Genomic DNA, 27,380 nt, shown 5'->3' with positions numbered 1-27,380 from the left:
TTGTTTCTTTCATATTCAGGCCGAGAAATTTTGGCGCTGCCCTCGTATGTATACCTATAACGCAATCCGAAGGCAAACCATCATTAATTCCGAAATAAAACTGGACTAGATAAAATGCTAATACGTCTACATAAATGATCCGATTCGCATGACGTCCATCAAAAATACATGGATCGTCACTCGCAATTGCTCAAATTTCTTCATCGTCCGATCGGCCGTCCCCCCATTTAAACATCATTTTGTTTAGTAATTTAGAGAGAAACAATAAAAAGTGAATAAAATAAAAGGGCCCGGCCGTCATTAATAAACCATTACGCGCAAACCAAAACATTATTTTTCAATTTGGAAAAGGACGTTTTTTTTTATTCCTATTATAGACCGTCGGCCATGATCGGTAGGACCGACTCGATCACCCAGAAAAACGAATAAATAAATAAAATCTTGGAAAATGAAGACATCACCGTGGACATGTTTCGCCCCATCCGAGTTGTCCCATTATCGAATTTAAATCATTTAAAACTAACGGTCTAAATTCGACGTAATCATAGGTTACGTTTAGGCTGAAATTTCCAAAAAGGTTTCGCTCTCGCCGAAGGGTCGTTTCACATTCGGAACTAAATATTTACGTAATTGCCCCCGTTTTCTAACGAGGGCCGGTTATTAATTAATCTGGGGGGATTTGGGGACGATTAAATTAAAATTGAATGCTTAATTTCCTTTCGATAGGTATTATTTGAGTAATATACGTATTACTTGCAGATCAAAAAATCTTTCATTATAGGTAATAGTAATACAGGCCCAAATAACATTTTTCGAATTTAGGGATTTATTATGAGGTAGCGGATGCTTTTAAGGAGTTTATAAGAAATCTTGGCTTTAGTAACATTTTTATATATGGTTTTACAAGTCCAATAAAGACCAAAATAGGTTAAATTTGGTCTTGGCTAATTCAGGTTATTTAAAAAGGTTTCATAGCGTTCTTAAAAACCTTATTATAAGACTCTTACTTACTCTAATCCTAAAGGAACTAATAATTCTTATACAGTCACTGTGATAACTAAAGAATGCAACAAAAGTTCCAGACTTAACAAACTTGTTGAGGTCACTATATTTTTGAGGTTATAATATTTAATAATTGTTTTCTTAGAGATGTTACAAGCTATAGAAAGCGTGCTAAAGCTAGGCGTCAAAACAGCACCCTATTGGATTCACATGCACCTGGAACGACCGTCAAAGACAGATGCGGTCTTCGCGACTAGTTTCGCTTGCATAATTTTAAAATGTAAAATTCTAAATTTTACCAAGATATTTCATTAGAAACTAAGTACACTTCCTTCAAGAACAAACAAATAAACAAGTGAAAATTGAGGTTATGATTTGCGCACTTAATTTTTGGTTACTTTTAGTTTTATACCGAATACGAAGGTTCTTATAAATACCTTTTTGGTATATTGGATAATCATCTTAGCGTTTTACTTCAAGAGTAACATTGGTTGTTATAAAAGCGCACGCGCACCTAGATAAATTTCATAAAGGTTTCCAACTTGAAATATACAATTAAACGATGTTCTGCACTTTAGTTGCAGAAAAATGCATGGGACATAATTTTAACTTTTAGGTTTTGTTTTAAAGTTCTCAGAACAAGGACGTTTGTTTAGTTTTAGGACGGTAATATCGACGGTAAAATATAAAATTAATCCACAAATTTCGTAGGAAATTTTCAGCATTTTTGAGTAATATTTACAAAAACATTTTCTTTAATAACCTCAAAATAAAACCCAGTTGCTGCCAACATTAGGGTAAAAGTAGTAGTTTATAAACATTTTTTTTATTTTAGAGTTTCTATTTAAATATAACAAATAAGTGGGGAGCAAAAGTTTTATTTACTTTTTTTTAGTACTTTTACAGCTTTTTAATAGTAGTGAAACTTTCAAAAAAAAAAATAGTCATCGTTCGTATTGACGAAAAAGTTTTCCAAAGAAAGGACGAAAAAATGAAACGAGTCGCCAGTCGCACGAGAATCGTCAATTGAACGAAAAAATTCGACGTTTTCGCGAAAAATTTAAAAGCGTTTTGTTGTACACCAAAGTTGAAAAACGGAATTAATAGTTCCCAGAGATAATATGCTGTCTATGTTGACAGCAGATAAGTCCATTTTAATTTCGGTTTTTCGTTGCCGCACTATCGTCGGACAACTGAATTACTACAAAATAAATATAAATTAAACACGAAACGATGGAAGCGTGGCGTAGGAAATTTTGTAAAAATAAAAACATTTGTTAAGGGTAATCATTGGCAAAGTTAACCCAGCTTTCTGTTAAAATTATAACTCATATAACTTTAGGAAATAAACAATAATTTGAAAAAAGTCAATCAGTGAAAATTTGCGATATATTCTCAGTTTAATATTAATAATAATAACAATACGTTTACTAACTTAATAATTATGTAAGTTTTCTTGTGACACGAACAAACAAATGCTGTTAAGGTCTGATTGGTTTTTCACTTATTATTTTTCCTTTATTATTTTCAATCGCACTTTTCAATAATTTTCTCTCTTTTTATTGCTTTAAGCCGTTTATCTCAAAACCCTGAGAGTGATTCCCTCAGCTTAATATCGCCGAAAGTTCCGTGCAACAAAGAACCATAAAATAAAAACTTTAATCAGAAATGAAAACTAGAGACAGAATAAAAAAAAATATTCTCAATTTGGGCAAAATTTGTGAAATACCATCTGTTTAATTATAATAATAATCATAAGACCTTGATTAACACGTAAAAAACAGGGTTAACCGACAAGGCTATTATAGTAAATTAGTATCATTTCAGCTTTTTCTGAGAGGAACTCACAAAAGCTGTTGAGGGCTGGCTCGTTTTTCATTTTTTAATTTTTCCTTTACCCTTTTTAATTCTTCTCTTCAATAATGTTATCTTTTCTTATTTTTTAGAAAAATACCCCATCAGCTGGATATCGTGGAAGTTCAGTGCAACAAAGAAACATAAAATAAAAAATATAAATCAGTAATGTAAAACAGAGGGAAGTAAAAAAAATCTTTCCAATATAGGCAAAATAATACGTTTGCTAACTTAATATGCGGCAACAACTAAAAAACATGGTTAAACCACAATTCTATTACAGCAAATCAGTTAACTGGCCCTTATATCAGCTTTTTTGCAAAAGGAGATCACAATAATTTTCTTTTTCCTTTGTTATTTTTTATTGTCGTTTGTTAGGTCGTTTAATCGCAAAACCTAAGAAAGTTGGCGGCAGCTTAATATTGCGATGCAATTCTGTAACTTTAACATAATTTGAACGAGCCCCAAAATAAAGAATTTAAATAGGTAAAAAAGAAATACTTACAATATACAAAATATGTCAGTTAAGTCTTAAGATGTAGAATCTTACTATATTACAACAGTCAGTACTCTTTTATTGTAGTTTGGGACGCTAGGATGTTTTCACAATAATATTGTTAAATAAATAAAAAACAAAAGAAGCATGTAATTTGATCTGATTTAAAGTAGCTAGCCAAGTAACTAGCGAAAATTAAATGAACAACATGAAAAATAAATTACGTATCGGTATAAGTAAAAAAAAAACGCCAAAGTGCAAATAAGTGAGACGGTGTGAGGACGGAAAAACCTGGAGAAAAATACTCCTTTAATAAGTAATATTTACGCTTGATATTTGGTCCTTTACCACCACTTAATCACAAATTTAGAAAAAAATAATTGTTTTATTAAACGTTATTGCATTAAATTGTTTTCAACAGAGGACATTTTGCATGTACAGCTACAGGTTAATAGAATGGAGATATAGGGTAAAAAGTTATGACACAATTTAAAAAAACACAAACTTGTAACAGTGTAACTTTTAAAAATATTATTTCTGGGTTTTTGGGTGCAACAAATAATCAATGATCCTACTGACGGAGTCGAAAAAAGTCCGGCTTCAGAGTCAATCATAGACATTAAAACCGACCTAGACTGCACCTATAACAGCGAATCTAAAATATTACGCCAAGCATAAAAGTGAAAAAGTCAACCCTCGGGCAAACGCGTCACACATCGTTTTAACCCGCGCCAGTGTATTATCAAGCATATAGAAAAGGGTGCCGATAATTAGGCTTGTTCTGCCTAAGTCTCCGAGTTTCCCCCGTCTTTTATGGGGGGGTTAAGTCGCCTCTCATGTCCCTCAGCATTTTTTTTCCCGCGCGGAAAACAGTTTCGAGAGATCTTGTCTCCACTACCACCACTGCAGAGCCAATGCTTTATTTCCTGGCACCAAACCACCCGAGAAATAAACGCTACCCTACATGTTGTGCGGACGGAGTTCCCCGAGGCTCGCATCTGGGGCTCATTGAATCTACACAAACACCCACAGATACTACATTAGACCCCTACGATCGATACCAATCAAAACGCAAGTTTTAATAAGAAGAAAAGTAAGGTTTAGGTTGAAACCTGCAAGTTTTCGTAACAGTTAGCTGATTTTTTCGTCAAATATCATCATTAGAGTTACTATTCACCTCAAGAAGTTACTGACCGAAATATACTAGCCACTCATTTTTTTGAGCTTTTTCGTCAAAATTATACTTTTCAATGCTAATGTTCAATCCGAAAATTGAGGCTTTTGGGTTATTTCTACAAGTATGATGCAGTTTTCGTTGCAAGTATTAGTCACACCACAATAAGGTCTTACCATTTGGGCCCTATGAATAATAATAATAATAATCGACAGCGTCGTGCGGGAGATCAATAATAATTGCCGAGAGAGTGGTTAGCAACGAGCCGACCAAAGAAATGACATACGATTAACATAAATAGGCGTCCGCTTAATAACCCGACGTATTTATCTATAATAATTAATTTCTCGGCGTGTATTCCGTTTCGAATTTAATAACTCGTAAACGGGAATATGAAGGAGGGATTTTTTCGAAAACGAACCGCGTGTCGAGTTACATTTTTGCATAAATTAGCGCGGCAGCGATTATTATTGGCGGACATTTTATTCGCGATTTTTCATTACGAAAACGACGTTTCGAGTATAAATTGAGACGTGCCGACTTTATAAGCGATACGGCACTGCTAATGAATTGGTTAGTTTGTATAGATCCGAGGTCCGGTTTATCACAAACCCGCGGATAGTTGACATGTGGTTAAGTCGAAAGGTAAAGTTGAATTTCTCTATTAATAGTTCCAATTAAAAGGATATAATTCAAAATTCATAATAGAGTAGATAAAAACACTAAAACTAAAAAACTAAAACAACTAATATTTGGAAATATATACACTGCATAATATTGATCTCAAAGTATTAGGATTTAATCAACTCGCTTTGATAAAATGCTTTTAACCGAGCTTCTTTCTGGTTTCTTTAGAAAATTAAAAGTTTGTAGTAGTACTTCAAAACCCCACTACATTTTATAAATAAATAAATAAAATAAATAAACGTTTCTGGCGTACGAAAAGCGTAAATAGCTGATCGACTCCAATCGCAATTGCCATTTCAATACCATTTTTTGATTCTCCAATACTTTAAAAGTAACGACAAAATCATTATCTTCCGTAATACGTAAAGTTGCATAATTATCTTAATGGCTAAAAGCTCCTTTAAAAATTCGACCTCCAAAGGCTCTAGCTTTAAAAGCCCCTCTAAAAGGCCGACCTTTAAAATCCCCCCCAAAAGGCTGAGTTCTAAAATCTCCTCTAAAAGCTCGACCTCAAAAGCAACTTTTTGATTATTATTAATTTTTGAAATGCATCTGTTACACAAATTGTATTAACAAAAATACATAATAAGAATAAATAGATACCATGCGCTCATCATCTAAAAGAAATTGTGGTCCCGAAAACAATTTTAATTACACAAAATCATCAAAGTTAAAATATCTACACCACACTGTAGGCTTACATTGTTCGGAGATAGCTAACAAAAATGGCAGCTTTTTTGAAATTATATCATTGTATATTTTATGACTCTCCTGACTTATGTTTATATAGTAGAATAGCATATACGCAGAAAAGATTATTAGAAATATTTCTGGATTAGGGCTGCAAGAGGGAGATGTTTAACCAAAAAATTTGTTTGCCTTATATTTTTGATATGAGTAAGTCGAAAAAAACGAGGCGTTATGCAATTTTTATATGAATAAGTAGAAACAGAATGCATCAGTAAACAATATGGCATCAGAAAAACATTATAGAGGCAAAATAACTGCTACGACCATAAAAACCAAAAATCTAAATCAAACAAACCAAAATTATACGTTACAACCGACCAAATTTTGTTCAGCTAGTCGACGGTTAAATGTCAATATACAGTATAACAATCACGCTAAAAACATCTATTAGGTGAATAGCTGAAAAAATTACAATGGCCATTATTTTCTAACCGAAATTTCAACGGAACATGAAACTCAATTTAGTTAATTTTTCCGTAAATTGCAGTACGAGAAATGTATGAGTAAATAAATATATATCTAGCTCCAAGCACATATATTTTAATTTACTATAAATATAAAAATTTCTGATAGACTAAAATTGCCACCACATGTCATTATTACCACAAAACCGCCATTGCAAGCTTAACCGGTTGCTAAAGTCTTCTTTAGCGATTCGTGGCGAAAATTTTTGTACCGACTTAAATTGGTAAGTTAATTAATAAGTAAGTTAGTTAATTTTTTTGATTTTTGAACGCCTGCAAGTACCAAATTGAAAGTCCGAAAAACTTTCCAAAATAATTTTTTTATAGCCTCGATTTTTTGCCGTCGGAACGCAGTGTTGCACTTTTAAAAAGAAAACGCTTATAGCCGCTTGCACCAGATTAGCCTTAAAAAAAAAAAAACAAAAAAAATCAAGGATGGCGTGAAATTCAAGAAGTGCCACAGACTCGATCTTTTTCAACTTCAAACTTAGGCCTAAACGGGGACGGCGTGCGAGTTGGGTTCCGGCCAAATTTGGAACCTCTACAACTTTAAAATAACAAACGAAACGTGAAACTCTACAATGTCTTAAAATTATACTAGCTTAATGGTGTCTTTCGAATTAAAACGACGAAATTGTTTTTTTGTCAACAAATAACGAAATATCGCGAAAAATGAACAGCTTAATTGCTGGTGACGGGTCAAAAAATGTATTAACGACGCAGTAAAAGGTTCATTAGGTGCAATAAATATATGAATCGTTAAAGGTACGATATAAATAAGGACATTGTTGTTCTACGGTTTGTGTACGAGGCTCGTGTATATTAATAATGTTTTGAATAATACCCCGTTCGTTAAACAAATAAACACTTTTTTTTACGCTATCGCGACATCCTTACATATATGTATTTACATACTTATATCTGTTAAAAATAGTTCGCAATAATTTTCGAGCTTAACTAAGCGCTGTACAGCGCTGTACAAACTTAGTCTTGATCCACTAAACATTGTACTAAAAAAAAAATAGGCTAGATAATAAAATTAATAAGAATTGTCGATCATGTTGACATTGAAGTTCACTAGGAACATCATCTGGTTAATAAATTAAAACGGTACAACTCTATATTTTATAAAATGCTTATAAATTGATTCGACGTTATAAATAACTTGGACAAGAAGTCCAATTTTTTGAGAATCAAATTTAAACAAAAATGCAGTGAAAATTAAAATCAAATTGCAGCTACATCAGGAAATATCGAATTTATTACCTAACTCTAATATTGTTGATAATTTGGACTCGAAGTTCCACGATTTTGTTTCCTACTTCTTTTCAAACATTGTCTATCATTCCTTCAGCATAGAACATCAATATTTTATTTATTTCTATTATTCATTAATTTTTTTTAATATATTTGGATACGTTTAAAATCATCGGTTACTCACGTACTTTTTACATATTTACAGTTTAAATAAACTGCTTTTGAACACCATATGATGATAAGGATTACAGTTTAAAGCAGTACTGCTCGGTCAATGAAAGCGACGAGCTCTACACACGAATGTAATTGCTTCGTCAAACAAACAACTTCGTCAACAAAACAATTTCAGCTTTTCTACCTATCTACCTTATTAGTTTCATATAAAATTATTAAAAATTAAAATAAAAACTTCCATATAGCAACCCATCTCAAAATTGTTGATAACTTGGTTTCAAATTCTTATTAGACGCAATAAAAAAAAATTCCAAAAAGAAAATAAACGTCAAGCTTAACCTATAGCGCCCATGTCTAGTTTTTTGCCCTATTTCCTTTCAATTCTTTTTTTAGTATGAGGTGCAAAACACTATCTACTATTTTTTTGTCATCGGTGCCTCCGATATTTTTGTCAAATATATATTCCAAAATAGTAATACAAAGTTTTATAACTTATAAAACCTCTACTAATCTTCATTGGTTAATTAGGCATTGTTCGTCATTTATGGTTTATAAGAATCTATATCTGCGACAAGAAATCTGTAGCAGATATTAGCGCAAGGCCACATAATGAAGCAAATAGGAAAAAATCAGGAAAAGATTTGAAATAATACAGACAAATCGATTTAGTTTTGGTTTATTTTAGTGTAGTAGTCAAAAGCCATTTAAATTTTCACATTTGAAAGTTTAATGGTTGGGTGGCTTTGATTTATATTACAAAGTTTTATAACTTATAAAAACCTCTACTAATCTTTATTAGTTACTTAGGCATTGTTCGTCTATAAGAATCTATATCTGCGACAAGAAATCTGTAGCGGATATTAGCTCAAGGCCACATAATGAAGCAAATAAGAAAAAATCAGGGACAAATTCATTTAGTTTTGGTTTATTTTGGTTAGTTTTTACATTTGAAAATTTATTGGTTGGGTTGGCTTTGATTTATATTACGTAGGGGAGGGTGGGACAAGGCGACCCACTTATTTTTTTATTATTTTTTGTGGGTTTTAACCATATTTCTAACTTTAACTAAATTTACCGAAATTATGGCAAATGTTCTTAAAATCATTTATTAAAAAGTGTTTAATAAAAAATACGTTCCTGATTAGTAACTATTTTTCTATGGCTTACAAAAATTTGTTACTGTTATTTATAAGATTTTCGAAAGCTCTGGCTTTAGGCTAAATCCATACAATTATCCAAAAATTTGTTTTTCAATAAATTAATTATGATTCGATTATAATAATATGGAATAGCTTTTTTTAGAATTTTTAAGCGGTCTATTTTGCTCCTGGTATTACTCAAATAACCAGAATTTATAATTATACCTAACAACGAAATGAAAATTTTGGTTAATTTTTGAGATGGGCCTCCTCCATGCTGCACCTTGCCCTACAGAACCAATTTAGGTCTGCGGGGCGAATTAAAGTAGTTATTACAAATATTGGACTTTATGAACCCGTAAATTGTATTATTTGTGAATGATCGTTTAACATCTGTATCTCTTAGACATTAGCAACTGCGTTGTTGCGCTGATCTGCATTTATTTGACGGTATTATATTTCTCACTAATTATATTTTGATAAACTGCACTAAGATTTTTTTATTCTAAATTACGTTGGACCACTTTTAATCTGAGATGGACAGAAATAAATTAATTATTTAAATTATTATTTATGTCAACACCAGTTTCTTAGGTTTTTCACGAGGGCACCAAGACAAAATTGATAGGTGCCGAGTAGCCCAACTTATGTGATGGGCCAAACCTTGAAAAATGCCGATTTCTAGTGCCAATAAAAAAAGATATAATTAAAGGTGTAATAATTTATATTTAAAAAATTAGATCTTGCGTAGAGTGGTTCTCGAAAGCAATCTTAATAACACAAAATCATCAAAAACACATTTCATCTATATTATGCAATTAAAACATCTTCAATTATATCCATGAATCACTCTGTACAGCTTACATTTTTCGGATTCTAGTTTAATAACAAATTCACTTGGAAAATCTTTATTCTGGCTACCAGATTTTCCATCGTAAATTAAACTCCACGATAGCTAAGCAAAATGGCAGCTTTTTTGCATTATATTTTATGACTCTGAGTAAATAAATATCTATTTCGAAGCACATATATTTTAATTTACTATAAATATAAAAGTTCTGTTTATCAGAATTCTTTCCTGATTAGGGCTGAAAGAGGGAAATGTTTAACCAAAAAATATGCTCTAATTATATTCCTATATGAATACGTCGAAAAAAATGCGGCAGTTTGCTCCGCCGACCTCAAAGCCTTTCACTTTTACCCGCCCGAAGATGGAAAAAAAAATCGACCTACCTGCCGCTCTTGGTGATCACCATCTCCGTGCCCAACTTGTGAAACTTTTCCCACAGATCTTTCCCTTCCAGCGTGACCTTCGGATCGTCGACCACACCGTCGTCTTCGGGCTGGATCGCTCTCAGGGGTCTCACCATGGCCGGGTGGTGATTGTGAGCGGCCACGGCGGCCAACACCACGTCCTCCGCCGTCGTGTAGGGATGACCGGTGAGCGCGTGATGAGGATGGGGATGCGGTATCTTGGGTATCAACGTTCCCGGATAACAAGAATGGGGATTTTGGCCGAGAGCGGCCAACGACGGGAAAAAACCGGCCGCCGCGGCCGCCGCCGCCGCCCCCGTCGGCGACGTGTTCGACGGCGACGTATTATTGGCGGCGGTCAACAACGATGACACGCTGAAATCGGTCTGTCGCGGCAACTGAAGAAACGGATGATAGGCCATCGTTTTCTTCACGGCGTCCGGTGTCGTTGTTGTGTCCAGACCACTTTCGTAACGCATTTGTCCCGTGTTTTAGCGGCGATTCGGTGCCACCGCCGATTTACGATCATATAAAACGAAAATGACCTGACGATGGCGAAACAACGCGCACTGTCAACGTTCGAAACTGTCACGCGGGTCCGCACACTCGCGAAACAATTTTTTTCGATGGTTTCATATAAGCAGTAAGTAGGACGTGTGGTGAATGTGTGTGTGTAAATATGTGTGTGTGTGTGTTGCCACCCCGGACGACGTAGTGTTAAAACTTACACCTCTAAACGCCACAAAAGACAACGCCGGACTATACTGGCGAGCCAGCGACTCCGACACTTGCCTGTGTTAATGATCCCGACGCTTCGCGATTGGCCGTGAGCGGTGTCGGTGTTAGGTAGGCGACCAATAGCGTCGCGACAACACCCCCACCATTTTCACACTTGCAGTGGGCAGGAGAATGGAAGTTAGGCCTTAAGGGGTGTGGTTACGGACGCCCGGGCCGTTTCCTTGTCTCGCGCGCTGTCGTCGGGCGACGGCGTCGCCGTCGTCGTCGTCGTCGTCGTCTTCTTCGGGGACATTTTCGTGCTGTCCCGGGTGTTATGTGCGGTGCCTGAAAAAAAAAACGACAGGGCTGAGGTGGGGGTAGGGGAGGGGGGTTAGAATTGGCGCTTGGACGTGTGTATGTGAGTGCGCGGTGGCGACGGCGGCGGCAGAAATTAAGTGCGACCCCCTCGCCGCCGCCTGCGCCGCCGACGGAGGACGAAGGATTAAATACGTTTATGTTACGGCTATTAACGTCGGGTTAAATTTTCGATTCGATCCGATGACGAAGAAAGCAAACACCATTTAGCTATTCTTATGGCCGATAAAAATAAATATATACTTGTTTCTGAGGAGCACACATGTTTATATTTGTGTTTGTATTTGTAGTCAAATATATTGGTGCGGGCGCTATTTCTAATTAACCGAGGAGGGTGGCAGTTAAATACTTGCTAATAGCTAATTTTGGATTGACGCCTCTTGGTTATTTAGGTATGGATAAATTGCTTTATGAAAATATGCAGGCGATTAATAATTATTTTTGCCTTCTCATTTTTAAAAAATTACGAACGTAGCTAATTATGCCGGTAATTAATATTAATAAAAACTCCATCCTTTTGTAAAAAATAGATTTAAATAATAAACAGGTAATATTTTACTGGTCCAATCAACTTATATATTTATATAGATAGCCATATTATATAAAGATATGGGTGATCCTGTTTTAACTGTGATTTTTTATGTCTTGTATTGTTTGCTCTTACTGGTCATTAATTAATAATCTATTTATAAAATTTATATATTTTTTTTTTGTCGCAATAAATAGTTTACGCTAATTATCTCATAAATTCTTATTTTTATCATCAAACTAAAAAAAAATATTGACATTTTTTGGGTAATGTTTTGTCTTTAGAATTAAATGACTTTTAATTTCAATTTATATGACTCGAGCGCCATCTCTCTTGGGTACTGTTTACAAACGTGGAGTTGATGTAATGGTGCAAAGAGTTTATGTGATTTTCGAACTCAAAAAATTTGAAATTTGTCTTTCGTCTCGACGCTTTGAAGTTGTAGTAAATTCCGGTCGGGCTTTTATTTGTACGTACAAAAATGTAAAAAGTCTAGTTTTAAAATCTTATAAATTTTGAATAAAAATGTAACAGTTAGAACCGAAGCATCCACTTGACAAAATTGTTTAAAATACTTAAAAAATGCATACGGAAGCATAGAGATAAGTACACCAAACATACAAATTTAAATAATACGAAGTTTGCAACTTTAAGTTTTTGTACAGGAATTTGAAGTACATTGTTCTATTTATCTTAAATATTCCTATACCTTTCTTGAAAAGGTGAGTGTAAATAAATAAAAAATCGAACTTATTGGTGCAAAACTAAATCAGATTAAAAAAAAAAATAGCATGTGGTAGACATTTTCTTAGGTACTTTCTTAGGTATTAAGCAACATTTCCACGAATTACTTTTCCTTTCCAAAGATGACCTATAGATTTCTTAATACTGTTAAAGTATGTAGATCAATTTAAATTTTTTTTGAGTTATGAGGTATTAGGCCTACTAATCTAGACTAATCTAAGGCTAATCATCTGCTACAGCTCATAAGATATAAGTATAACGGAAACACTTGGTCCAACATCCGCAAAGTATCCGTCGGAATACAAAGATCTACTTTTCATCTGCAAAATTGCATGATTCAAAGGAAGTTTATTTCATTATATCATTTATTAGTAAAATAGGTTGGAATTTGCACCTATTGAAAGAGGGAAAAATAATTTATCACTGCAAAATAATTTGACGCTTTGATGCTTTATGTTTCCTAGATTGCTAAGTTGACGTATAACGAACAACGTATGATTGAAGAGGAAGACTTTGGACTAAAAAGTGTAAAGAAAAAAATAAATAATAAAAAACGAAGAGACATCAACAGAAAATGATGTTTAAAATAAGTTGTTGATAATAGACGTAAAGAAGACTGAGATAGGCCAGTAATCCCACAATTATCTGAAGTAACGTCTATATATTAAACTTTTTGAATTATTATTTAGATGAGGTCGGCTCAAATATTTCAAAATAAATGACTTGATGGACAAAATATTTTCCAAAATAGAAAACGATTTAGGTAATACCTTAGGTAGTGTTTTTCAAATTCTCAGGCCAGATTTGACAGTATATGTACAAACAAAAAAAAACTCTTTCTATCTAAATCAAAGGTAAGTTTTATACGCGTAGTCGCAAATAGCTAAGCCTCCAAGACTTCAGACGGTAAACGATTCACCTTTCCATGCCTATAATTATTCCGCCAATTATGTATAGCACATTTTTTTCTAGCGCTTACCTAAAATGGCGCGCAAGCAGTTCTACATATTTCGGCCGCGTTGGTTTCGATATGTTGGGAAATCACGCGAAGAATTTACACATCACCTAAAATCGTGACAGCTAAATAACGATCAAAGTTAATACGTGCGATGACGCATGGTATAGACATTGCTTTGGTCAGTATACAATTTGCTTTCATCAATTTACAAAAGCACAACTAAGGGAAACAGGCTAATTCGATTTAAAAAAAAAAAACAAAGCATTTAGCACGGTTAAAAAAACAAATTAACATATGCGAAATATTAAAATAAAACTAGAGTTTCAAGCAAATCAAGAAAATAAGCAATTGAAACAAAAAATAAAAATAATAAAATTCCGTTCTAGTTTTTATGAAGGGATTTGTTTTGATTAAGTAAGTAAATTCTTGTAAAATGTAAAATGTTTGAAACTAGACAGAATTTAATCAATCAATTATTTTGTTTATATTTTAGAAACCGTACTGTTCTTGCTAATTTACATATTGCGAATATTCAACCCCAGAATTGTAATAAATACTTCAATATAAAATGTAATAGCTTTAGACATATATTTCGTATAATTGTTTAGCAATTATCATTTTTTGTTTTAACAAATTTAACCACACTTACTTAAAGATTTCGTTACCGACGTGTAGAAATTATAGTTATGAAATAATATTTAAAACTGCTAACACAACTACACAGCTCCGTGAGGGTGTATAACACAATAAATGATTCTTATTAATTTTTTTTTTGTATCTTTAAAACTAATTTGTATTTTCCAATCATCCTACAAATAAGAAACTGCTCATCGCTACAATTACAACATAAATACATAACCTAAAAATAATATACCAAACACATCGGCGTCAAAAAAGAAAAACACTAGATATTCTTACAAATTTCAATTACATCTTATTAATTAAACAATTATTTAAATATTATAGAAAAAATCTTCTATGGAGTAAGGTTCTAACTCTATCAATAACTTTTTATTGTGTATTTAAAGATTTTTAGATTTGCAATGGTTTTTACCTCATTTGGTAATTTATTGTACAATCTCAGGCACATGTAATAAGGACTCCTTTCAGTTAAGGTTAAACGGTGAATAGGGTATTTCACATTTACTGTTCTGGTATTATATCTATGAAATATCTGGAGTTCGAAGTCCTTTCGATTTTTAAAAAAGAATATCAATGCTTCATAAATATATAAAGCAGATACAGTAAAGATACCTTCAGCCTTGAACACCCCTCTACAGCTCTCTCTCAATTGCATTTTTTAAACAGTGCGAAGAGTCCTCTTTTGAACCACGAAAATTTTCTGTAGTTGACCTCCCCAAAAGATAATTCTGAAAGTTTGCAAAGTAAAAAATTTTTAAAGTTTCCTATTATTCATATAATTTGCAACGACTCTAATTCCATAACAAATTGAATTTAATTAGTTTAGCAGATAATCAATATGTTCAGACCAATCAAGAAATTCGTCAATTTGTAAACCTAAGAATTTAGTGCTATTTACTAATATTTTCTTTGCCTATCCCTATATAATATAAAGATTATTCGGATATTTCCAAAAGAGCAAGTTATAAGTAGATATTCTTAAGACACATCTTAATAAAATGTACTCCTTAGTAACTATAGCAATAGTAAGACGAGCATACAAAATAAAATCATCCAAATTGTGTTTTATTATTTTAGTACCCCGCCTCCCGGAATTGCAGGTTTTATCGTGAAAAATATAAAATTCGTAATAAATATGTAAACAGAACGTCGCGCGCGTTTTAACACATAGATCTAGATAAGCGGGCACAAAGCTATTAAGAGCGACACGCGAGCAAATAGTATTTCATTCAAACCGCGGCCGCCCTCTTCTCGCCCCTCCTTTCGATTAATTAATAATTTTTTCCCTCTCACTCAAAACCGGTACTCACATAATACGACGTCGTATAATTTTCACTCCAATTGGAATTTACGGTAACGCGCGAAATCGAACCTCCTCACAACTGCCTCCACTGTATAAACGGCACTCTTAAATTCCGTTAAAAATCGAATTAAAATCCTGACCGCGTAGGATTTATACCTCGACGACGTATCCAGACGTTTTGATCGGTCCGACTGGGTGGACTCCGGATTGCCGCGAGAGTCGAACCCAAAGCTAATTTTTGGGAGTATGCGCCAGATGGGAATAAACAGGGGCGTAGAAAAGTCGCCCGAAGGAATCCCGCGATACGATTTATTTCCCTCTGCCGGGGGTTCCTTTTTTGTGTCGCGTTCGTTTTCTTTCACCCCGACTTTTACTTTAATTTCGTTTCGTCGATGCGCAATTGTTTTATCTAATTGAAATTGGTGATCTCTAACGCCAAAATCTTTACCCCAACCCCACACCTGCCACCAAAAGAAAGTATTCCACGTTAGGAAAAAAATTTGTTCTCGCTTGAGTACTTTAAAAAATAATAGAATTTCCGCTTTTTGTTAAAAAAAAAATCAAATACAGAGAAATTTTATGTGGAAAATGGATTACGGTGCTGCAAAACACTTGCACGTCAATAACTATTAGAGAAGTGGTTGAAGACGTCGGCATACCTATTTGCTCGTGTCATGGACATGAAACGTATAGCAGCAAAATTGGCTCCAATTCGTCCCAACAGAAGAACCCAGAAAGAAGCAAGGAGTTTTGGAAGGATTGAGGAGATAAAGAAAAAATCCCTGGAACAACTCAAGGATTTACCAGAAACTGCTTACCAAAAGTGCTTCGAGGAGTGGAAAGAATATATCCGGGGGTGCATATTTTGAAGGGGACGACATTAATTTTGATAAATAAATAAATACTTTTTGATAAAACTTAAAAGTCAACTTACTATTTGAAAACACCTTGTATATCTCTTATAATTGTTTCACCTCATTTGGCTATAACATTTTTGTAGTTATCTACTACACACTAATCTAAACTTTGAGTTATCTTTTCTGAAACAGCCATCACCACAGAGTTAACTGTCACATTTTGTCATGTTCTACATAATTCTCTAATAATAATTAGCGGTCTAATTTACTAGTTCAGTTTCAACTATATATACGACAAAAATGTTCACCGTAATGATTTGATATCTTTGGAACAACTAGTATTTTCATTTTTTATAGAAAAACAAAATATAAACGCCATATAATGGAATTATGTAAAAATGCATATTAATTGTTGTAAATTGTAAATTGTTAAGTATCATTTTACCTAAAAATTCCTGGATTGTTGTTATACGGTCTGTTTAAATATTCCCTTATTTCTGGTTGAAAAAAAGTCATTTTTGCGCCCATTAAATGAGATATTTTCCCAGTATTGTAGTTTGAAACGGAATTTATTATTTAGAAATTATATTAAACCATTTTACCACGAAATAAATAAGACCTGGTACATTTGCATTAGCAACAACTGATATTTTTCCACAAATCACTATTCGACGCACCGTAATATTTGAAAAGCGGTGTAATTTCCTTCAAATTTTGTTTCACCGTTTGTGAAAGCTTTCGGGCGGAACATCACGACGACAACAACACAACAAAAATGAAAAAACGTTTCACTGAAACTGGTAATCAAACCCGACTACAGGTGAATACAGGCAGACATGTCTGAACCACACAACATAATTAATTAACACAACAGGTGAGCGTTTGCTGACACAAAATCTACTCGACGTTCCATATACAAAGGATAGAAACCGACACGATCTATAACAATATCGGGTTAAAATGCAGCGGCGACTCGTTCGGGTACATTTAATTGAAAATCGTAGAATAATAAAAAAAACTTTTAAGAATTGGGCAAGTTTGGCGGTTACATAAATATTTACTATTTTTTCGACGTAAATGAAAGGGTTTTCGTCCTGTTAACCATAAGTTCGCAAAAATAGGAAAATTATTTTCAACAATAATTTGGTCTCAAATACTATACGCGATTATATATATATATATATATATATATATATATATATATATATATATATATATATATATATATATATATATATATATATACGATTAGGGCCCAATACAATTTGTGACAAAAGTGACAAAATATTCTACAATTGTCAAAAGATTTTTTTGGACCTTTGATATTACGGGGATTGTAAAAATTGGGTAGCAAACAACACGAAATTGCTGTAAAATTTTAAAATTAGACGAGGCAAATAAAGAAATATGTGATTTTATAAAAATATATATCCCTTAATACAAACTTCTGTTGTTCTATTTTTCAGATAAAGTGTTTCAAAGTGTCACTCGTCGGATACTCAATAAGACAGAGAATTAAAAAAAAAACTGAGTTATAAGATTTCAGTTATTTTGCATTAAATATTTAATTGATATTTTTCGTTAGTTTTTAAGATTGTTTACGTACTTGAAGTTTTGGAATTCCACTCAGTTTTCGCGATATGTCTCCCAGGTTTTGAGATAGAGGACCCAAAGCGACAAAGAAAAAAAAAGGACAGAGAAAACGATTAAAGAGAAAGACTAAAAAGTGGAAGGGCTGGAAAAGTATTGTCAAAAAACGGCCAAGATAGTATAAATTATTAAAGGGGGGCGCCCTCGCGGGCGCCAAGATAGTATAACAAAATAAAGTTAAATTTTTTAAATTTATTTATATTTACTTCGTAATTATGGAAAGTTTTTTTGACCTAGGTTTAAAAAAACGCTTATTTTTGGGTTTCTTTAGCATATTTATAAATGTTTAGTATTTCGAACTGAACCTTAGAAAATGACTTTTTGTTTGAGAAAGACTTCAAAAAATAATTATTTCCAATTCCAAAATTGTCTGAATAATTATTAATTAATAAATTAAAAAATAATACCATTTGCAAAGGACTACCTAGAAGAAATCAATTAAAATATACAAGATACTTGTATTTGATATAAGTAAGATTATTACAGTCAACGATATTACCTGACGCTCAATATAAATAAATAAAATAATGCTGTAGATGTATATATATTACCTATACTATAGGAGCCCATTTTATTAAAAAATATTTTTAAAAGTTAGCCGTCGCGTTTAATTATCCGTTTGGATTCTAATTTTATCCTATTAATAAAAGTAAGGATCAAATTATTGGGTTTTTTTGAGGCTTTCGGTTTTAACGAAAACGCTTACAGAAGTGACTTTGAGGTACTGAAGAAAAATCCTATAATCGCATCAAACTAATAAAAGATAGTAATAGCTCTTGAAAAAAAATCGCATCAGCCAAGCAACAAAAATAAAGTGGGCAAAAAAGAAAATGTCAAAAAAACAAAAAACAGATACAAAAAAGTCCACAGTGTATTTTATGTTTTGGAATAAAAATTAGCAAATGGACAAAAATAACGAAAATCCTATTTAAATCTATAAAAATAATACAGTAAAAATGTATCATAATATTCCGCGATAATCAAAATTACAAAATGATTTCGTGTTTAAAGTTATTTTCCTATATAAACATGCAAAATTTCAATGATTTGTAGTTACAGTAAATTTACAAATTAATGTGAAGATTAAATCGTCTCGAATTTCAACGTTTGCGGTTTTAAAGCTGATTATAATGGAGTCAATTTTTTCAAATACATTTTGTTTAACAAATTTTAGCACCTTTTTAAAGTTCGTGTAAATCGAAGACCTGTTGCAAGTTATTAAGAGATTTCTTGTACAATAAATTGAGTGTATTTAAACATCTCGAGAAATTTTAGCCAAAAAAAAAAACAATAATAAATAAAAGTTGCTTAACTTAAGGCTATAACACATCAAAACAAACGCACCTCTCATCAATATCAAATACCCCAAACGCCCCACCCCTTTCCACGAGACGACAATCGAAACGTGATTCAATATTTACGACACCACCATACAAAAATGAAATAAAAAATCACAGACAACAAAAGTCGCCGAATTCTAATGCCAGAGAGTAGACGCGACAACGCCGGTTCCGACTGACCGTCACGAACCCATCAAAATCGAAGAGACCGACTGCCTGTTCCGTGGTCCTTCAAAGTGTGACAGGCGAGTCGCGGGGCCTCAGACGAACGTGGGCGTGGCCACGTTGCCGACTACTCGATGGTGGGGAAGACGACGGTGGGCGAGGCTTGTCGAGACGGAGAGAGTCGGGTCGTGTTCGGCGACGACGGACGAAGGCGATATTTTATCTATACGCGCGTAATTCGATTCCTCCTGCGTGGTTGTGTCGCCCATCGAGACCCCCGGGATATTTTATCGCCCCGAATCGAACTTTTTCTCTCTACGGCGATTTTTTTTTGCACGTCGTCTGGACGGCTGCCGCACAGTGTTTGACTGATTCGACTTTTTTGTTATGCCAGTAAATTTTACTTAATATTAATAAAAACACATCAATAAAAAGAAAACATTATTACGAACGTCAAACTTTAATACAATATAATTATTACTCAGAGTGTTCACAAAAAAACTCTATATTTATAAACAGTTTTTAATTAAATCATGAACACTGTTCAATAATACTCCACAAAATGTAGAAACACTTTTAAATAATTATATTTAAGTGTCCAAAAAGTAACAACTTAACAAAAAAAAATTATTTATTTAATGCAGGTTATCGGATTTTTAAAAATATTTAAGTTTGTTTGCTTGAAAGAAACGAAATAAAACAATAACAGGGTTTTTATACATCTAAAGTTAAACACTTTTTACTGTTTTTGTTACAATGTTTGCATTTGTCATAGCTCTAAAAAAGTTAAACCATTGCTTCGCAATAAGATCGTTCATTTAAGGTTTTGATTTATACTTAGTCTTAATGTCAAAAGAGCATGAGACAACCCATAATAAACAAAGGTTATGACAATACCTGTCACTATTAAAATGCCAAAAATAATAGCAATGTCTTACATGAATGAAACTTAAGTTACGCTATCGCTATATAAAAAAAAATTATATATTAATAGGTAAAAACTTACAACGAAAAACATTTTTCTCCGATTTTTTGCCAACCAGGCAAGTTCTTTAAAAATTATTTTTTTAAATTGTATGAAATTGAGGCATTAACTTATAGCTTTGTCATGCATGCAATTTTTTTGAGGGAATTACCGAACTTTTTCAGTTAATGTTACATGAATTTGAAGCAAGGCTTTGCTTTTTATCATGATTTCATATTTACTTTGTCTCAAAATCATTAAAAATTAGTTCAAAGTTAGGACATTTTAAAAGAAGGACATTGTATTATTTACTTGAAATATAAAATTTTTGTAATAACACTAACACTGTAATAACACTAACAAATTCCCAAATAATTTTTCCAAAAATTATTGCGAATTCTTTGTAATTTAGTTAAAAATTAAAATTTATGGAAGAAAATTCGGGATCTTAAATAGAACAAATTTTGAACCAAAATATAGTTATATATTAAAAAAAAACACAGATTTATTATCCAACACAAAATAGACTCACGAAACTATTGTAAAATAAATAACTACAAAGCCACGCTTCAAAAGTTTGTTAAGATATGTTTTCATAAAATATACAAACAAGAATACGATAAATGATAAGACTAACGTATATGGTATATTTTTTATTATAATAGGTACTTATTTTATTTCCTTATATTATAACTTGATGTTGCCTCCAATATTTTGGCATAGATCATTTATTTGATCTTCTGGTAGATATACTAGAATGTGTGGTCCATATCTATTTTGTTCGGTTTGTTGGTTAGTTCGGTTTTGTTTGTTTTATTGTGTGTCTCTAAAGCAACGTAAGCTAGGTTCTATTAATTTTCTATGTACAAATTTTTTATGTAATAATTAGGTAGACCAGATCTCGAATCGCTTGCGAACGTGGATCTTTTAGACGAAAAGTTAAAGCATGATACATAAAATTATTGAAAACTCGAACTGTTAATAATAATACAAAAGCCCTTTGGGCATAGAAAACCCGTAAGGTTTCAAATGAAAATATTGAAAATCATTTTGCTGTTCAAATTTTTTATTCCTTAATACTTTTACGTGTATACTCACGAGACATAAAAAATATTATTTTATTATGCGCTGAAAAAGTTCAAAAAATTGAAACAATGAGAGACTTTGTTGTGGAGATATAAGACTTTGTTTATAAACCTTGGTAGTTCTTGAATTTAGCTGCTTTATAATGAGGGACAAACCGGGAAAACCAAAAGGAAATATCTGAATTATTAGAAGTAGAAAAGAGATTTTGATTCTCTTTTACTCCGATTTTAAAGATGAATTAAAACCATGCAAATGCACCGACATTTTACCTTGTAGGTTATCTGTTTGTAAATAACGCAATTCATAAAGATATTGATATTGTTTGTTTACTATAAACATATAAAATTATATTTATTTTATATAATCGTATGTGGGATCATAGTTATAACTTTATATAAAGTTATACCGGGTGGCCCAGTAAACGGAAAATCCTAGAAATAAAAAAAAGAGAAATTAAATGAGACAAGAGAAAATACTGGATATTACGTTCGAGTTTCTGAAAGTGCAGTCTTATTCTAAATTTGACGTAATTGTTTTCTTGAATTTTAAAATTCGGTTTCTACAAATAATTTTAACCATGATTAAAATGAGACCTATTTTAAAGCTGGAAAAAGTGCAAATCTATTTATTCAATTTTGTGCAAGGAAAGTGGCGAAAATTTTCTTAAATAATAAACCTGGAATCGAGATAGCGCCGTTCCTAGGCTATGAATGGTGCTACGAGTGATGCGGTTGCGATTGGTTACTTGACCACTTGACGACTTAACCAAATAGAAAGTAAATTTATTATTTAGGACACCAAATGATATTTGAAATAAAAATGGAATGGTAATATTTATGTTGTTTTTTACAATACCCTGGAAATGAATCAAATTATCCCGTAGCTTACTACGTTTTGACATTTTTACCAGTTTTCAAATATCACTCCAATTTTTCCATTAAAAATTACATTTATTCACTAACTCGGTCACTAATATATTGTTAGAGACTAACAATTTTTTTTAATTATTGACGTGATAATAGAAATAGTTTATTTTTAATTATCAAGATTGGAATGAAAACAAATTTTGTTTTTATCTGGCCAAGTCATATAGTTATTAAATAATACACTGCTCCTATTACGGTAAAAATTGAAGGGCCGCAGGCGACATTCATATTTTCGTAGAAAAGGAAATGATTTTCCGCGCGTGCCTCTATATTTCACAAACTAACCTATACTTTGCGCCATTTTCTTTCCAAACAGCGTTTCAGACATACTTCACTCGTTTTCCCATTGTTCAAAAACGAGATTTTATTGAATGAACCTTCTCAACATTTTTTTCATAGTTGCTTGTAAATTCCTGTATAATCGGCATAGGCAACGTCGGCATCATGTCGATACATGCTCCTAGTGAAAGTCTCTCGATTACCTACCGTTTAAATTATTTTGCATTTGCTGAATTTAGAAATGTAAAGTGGATTTTTTTCTAAAAATCCAACTCTTCTGAAAGTTAAGTTATTCATATTTTACGTTTGGATCAAGATATTGAAAACTATCTAATGCGCCACCTGGTGGTAAGGTAAACAATCGCATTCGCGTCACTCAGAGAAGCCCTTTAATGTCTCCAAGTTGATTGAAACGCGTTAGCTCATTTTGGAGTTATAACTTTCCTTGCAGAGATAGACTAAACAGCATTAAAATAAGAAAGATTTGAATTTGTTTTAGCTTTTAAATAGTACAGTTAATACCAGAAATTTCTGTAGAAACCAATGTTTAAAAAATCAATAAAACAATTACGTAGAATAAAACTAAATTTCGAAAATAATACCCAGTTTTTTTTCCTGGTCGATTTACTTTTTTTTTCAATTTTCTCGGATAGTCTAATACCGAGGTGAAATGTGTTTCTCTACTCCCGTCTGTAAAATACCTAATTACGTGCGGAAAGCGTCGCTTTACCACGTCAGTTTCGTTTCCCACGAATCCGAGCCAATTCGGATATTTCCGGGATTTTACCGCACGGGTTTGGGAGCAATCGGATGTTTTCGGAGATATTTCCCACGCTTTGAATTTTGACGTTTGTCAATTTTGACGGTCCTGTCAGTGAATGTATTCGTGGTTTGTGAAAATGTGTGAAATGAAAAACTAACGGTCGTAGAAAAAGTATATTTTTTAACTCACTCGCTCCGCTCGTGTCAAATCGTGAGTCAAATTCCGTTTACCGCACTTGTTGCATAATATACTATTTCTTTTTATATTTCACCGAACTATTTCATACATTTGCACATGTCGATTATTATATGTGTACTAATAAAATTATATGTTGTCAAAACAAATTCTATCTTGTTTATACAATTTGGGACCGCTGCTTTTGAATATTACATATTTTTAGATAAAAAAAATGAAACTACAGAATTGTAAATAGTCATATGTTTGAATTATCATCCGATCCGAGTGAACTAGCAAAAAGTGATTCTGACAAAGCATTTGAAAAAAGTTAAGCAAGCGATATTTTATTTTATTAAAATTAAAATAAATGTTTTAAAAACCTCGTTTTTTGGAAATTCTGGACATCTTTGAAACCCCATTATTCTCCACCTTCAATATCACTTCCCCTAGGCCCGTCATTTTGTCATTAATATTAGTTATTGCTAACCACGATGATATTCAGCAGTCGCCAATATAGTCGGCAGCTGGAGCATCATCGAACATCATCAACTAACTCCCTTCAAAGCGTTCATGGTTTATCTTGCAGCGAGATACAAAGGCAACTCGACTGCACATTTGCCTACTCAAAGCAAAATGGAGGTGTAGATTGGTCCGATATTTTTGTTGCGCAGCGAGGGCGCCCTCGAATTATCTGGAAACTCGATACAAAGGAAAACTGACTGGGTGCGTTCCCCCAAATCACGTGACGTACCTTTTACTTCCATCCATTTTCCAGTGTTGCCGATTATTGAAATCAATTTTTAAATTTAATCGATGATTTAATAGTAGTGTACTGCAAATTCCTTTCGGAGTAATACAGTGTGCAAAAAAAAAATGAGTCGACACAGGCGGATATAGTATAGAGCTTTGGTTAGTTTATTTGATCCTTTTTTTTACAACCGTTCGCTTCTGGGTACGTTTAATTGATAAATTGATGGATATTTATATAACTTTGCAGGTTACTGGGTGATTATTGGAGGGCACCCTGTATCTCGATAGTCGTGATGTTTGCAAGATTTGTGATATTAATAAGATAAAAAATACTTTTCAAGGATATAGTTGACATACATACTTGAAATTATAAAGAAGGGAAGTAAAGCTTTTTAGGTCAAATTTTTATAAACACAAAATAGGAAAAACGAAATGACACTCACGGACACTGGTGTTAAAGGTACTTTCTCCCTTTAATAAAAGAGAGGCAAGAAGCGTGGAAAACCAAAGTTAGTTTGCGAAGTAAATGCTGTCTGATAGATTGAAATGAGGAGGGGCAAGGTTTAAGAAGCAAGTTTCGATATCGGAATTGAATTTCGTGATGTCGGGACCTTTTATATCAATCTCAGCATCCCGGGATTAATCTGGAAATCACCAAAACTTTGAAAAGTGTTTTCTGGGGTTATAATAATTAATATTTTTAAATTATTTTAGTCAAATAACTATTACTCGCTGAGATGCAATGTATACAAAATAGAACGCTTCTGAGCATCACTAGTGAATCTGATGTGGAATGTAACTGTGATCGTATTCTTGCAGCAAGGGATAGCACAGAGGAAAAAACTAGTTCTAATTCTACACCGGTGGGTTTCATTTTTAAGCAAGAGTTCACAGCACCTGCAAATGTAAACCACCCAATCCGCCGTTGTAATATGGGGCCAATTCCGTTTTCACCACTTTTAAAACATCATCAGTCTGTTCAATGGTATTGGTTGTTGTAACGGTAATCTAAATCTCGTATGTTTGGTAAACCGACCATGATGGTCATGATGACGTATCCATTAGAATAAAATAGAATAGAATAGAATTTATTGATCACGTTTTGTTCTACAATTATGGCAAGTCATAAATACAATACGAAAAGAAATGTATATAAAAAACAAGACAATGAATGAATTATATAAAGACTGTGTAAATTATATAAAACAGTGTATATAACAAAGTACAGGACGTTTATATAAATAAACAAAAGGAAGTAACAACAACAAAATTATAGAAATCATTGTACAGTCACACCGTTCGCAGAGGCTCCTTTGATTTCAGTCACGGCGGGAGTACCCATGCCTTCCCCGACCGAGTAAAAGCAGTGCCTTTTAAGAAAGGTTAAGATGTTTTTTTTTTTAAATTTTCTCTTACTTAGAACTTTCACCTTAGCTGGTAGTTTATTGTACAAGTTTAAGTTTTGCGATTTTTTTTATTTTTGGTATATTTGAATCTTGAAGCACGAAGTAGCTTGTTATTTCTAGTTAAATAGTCATGGTAAGAGGAGTTCTGACTGAAGCTGTCTATGTTTTTGTGTATTTCTAATAATTGATAATAAATATACAGACAAGGAAGTGGCATAATTTCCAACTGCTTAAAAATTGGTCGACAGTGCCCCAGATAACCTGCACCGGCAATAAACGCCTACAACTTTCTTTTGGAGATTAAATGCCTGGTCTGCTGTGGCAAAATTAGCCCAAAGAACTATGCCGTAAGTTAGATCAGAGTGGAAAAGAGAAAAATAGGGGTAACTCGCAATGTGCTCATATATTTTACACAGTATGTGAATATGAGGGGCCCAATTTAAACTATCATCAAGCGTTATTCCCAAGAGTCTTACATTCTTGCCCTCCAGTAGATTATTATTAGTTGAGAAAACCAGATGTTGTGTCTTATCTGTGTTTAGTTTAAGGTTATTGTTGGTGAACCAAAGTTCCGCCATCTGCTTAACAATATCAACATTGCGCATAAGTTCATTGGAGTCATTGTCATAAGTCACAAACGATGTATCGTCCGCATAAAGTGTACACTTATTGAGGAACAGAAAATGATACAAGTCATTGATGTAAATAGTGAGCAGTAGCGGACCCAAGCGGAGACCTGAGGCACGTCACTGCTCACAACCCTCAACTCCGATATGTTATTGTTAAAGACGACACAGTGTCTTCTGTCAGTTAAATATGACCGGATAAGTTCCTGAGGGTGACCACGGACACCATATCTGCCAAGCTTCTCCAGAAGCAGGTCATGAGAGACGCAGTCGAAAGCCTTAGTGAGGTCACATAGCGTGAGTGCAGCTTGCTCCCCCTTTTCCAGTCTCCCACAACCCTGCGAACCGCCTGCACAGTGGAGCAGCCGGTCTTAAAACCAAATTGGGAATCACAAATACCTTTTGTTTTTTGAAAATCATTAAAATTGATTTTTTAAAAGTGTCTCGAAGACCTTACCAAGTATGGGAACTATTGATATGGGTCGGAAATCATTTGGAAATTTTGTATTATCTTTTTTAAATATAGGAACCACCCTTGCGACCTTAAATGGCGCCTGAAAACTTCGACCGTGTTACAATCTGGTTGATAATCTCCTTCAAAATAATACTATTAAGGTCATAATAGTCATAAGAACTAGATTTTTTCAATGCAATTAACATAGTCTAAAACATACATTTGGAATATTATTCAGGCACTCACTCTGTACTTCAGGGTTGACAGTTAAAGAGACCAGAATATCAGTAGCAACACTGGTAAAAAACTCATTAAATTCATTGGGTGAAAGAGTGCTTGAAGGGTCACTCTTTTTATAACAATTTCTTTCATAATAAACATATAAGTTTATTATTAGACCGACTAATATAGTTATCAA

General features: G+C 33.2%; 1 protein-coding gene across 10 annotated transcripts in view; it reads right to left on the bottom strand.

The window, feature by feature from the left end:
- The window catches only part of LOC132705980 (optomotor-blind protein-like), a 243,944-nt gene that overhangs the window by 131,523 nt on the left and 85,041 nt on the right, over positions 1-27,380 (bottom strand). For 6 of the 10 annotated variants that reach the window (XM_060676980.1, XM_060676986.1, XM_060676987.1 and 3 more), the window contains exons 1-2: positions 19,371-19,561; positions 10,231-11,313 (exon numbers count right to left, since the gene is read on the bottom strand). In XM_060676980.1, coding sequence (XP_060532963.1) covers positions 10,231-10,730 — 500 coding nt within the window. In that variant the 5' untranslated portion in view covers positions 10,731-11,313; positions 19,371-19,561. Of the gene's footprint in view, positions 1-10,230; positions 11,314-13,595; positions 13,672-15,526; positions 15,546-17,053; positions 17,151-19,370; positions 19,562-27,380 lie in introns of those variants that run through there. The other 4 variants (XM_060676982.1, XM_060676985.1, XM_060676984.1 and 1 more) reach the window with 4 other exon arrangements.

The sequence above is a fragment of the Cylas formicarius genome, unplaced genomic scaffold, assembly GCF_029955315.1.
Source record: "Cylas formicarius isolate icCylForm1 unplaced genomic scaffold, icCylForm1.1 PGA_scaffold_8__14_contigs__length_24414737, whole genome shotgun sequence".
Lineage (NCBI taxonomy): Eukaryota > Metazoa > Arthropoda > Insecta > Coleoptera > Brentidae > Cylas > Cylas formicarius.
Note: the sequence above shows the minus strand (reverse complement) of the source record. Positions and strands in the feature narration are given on the sequence as shown.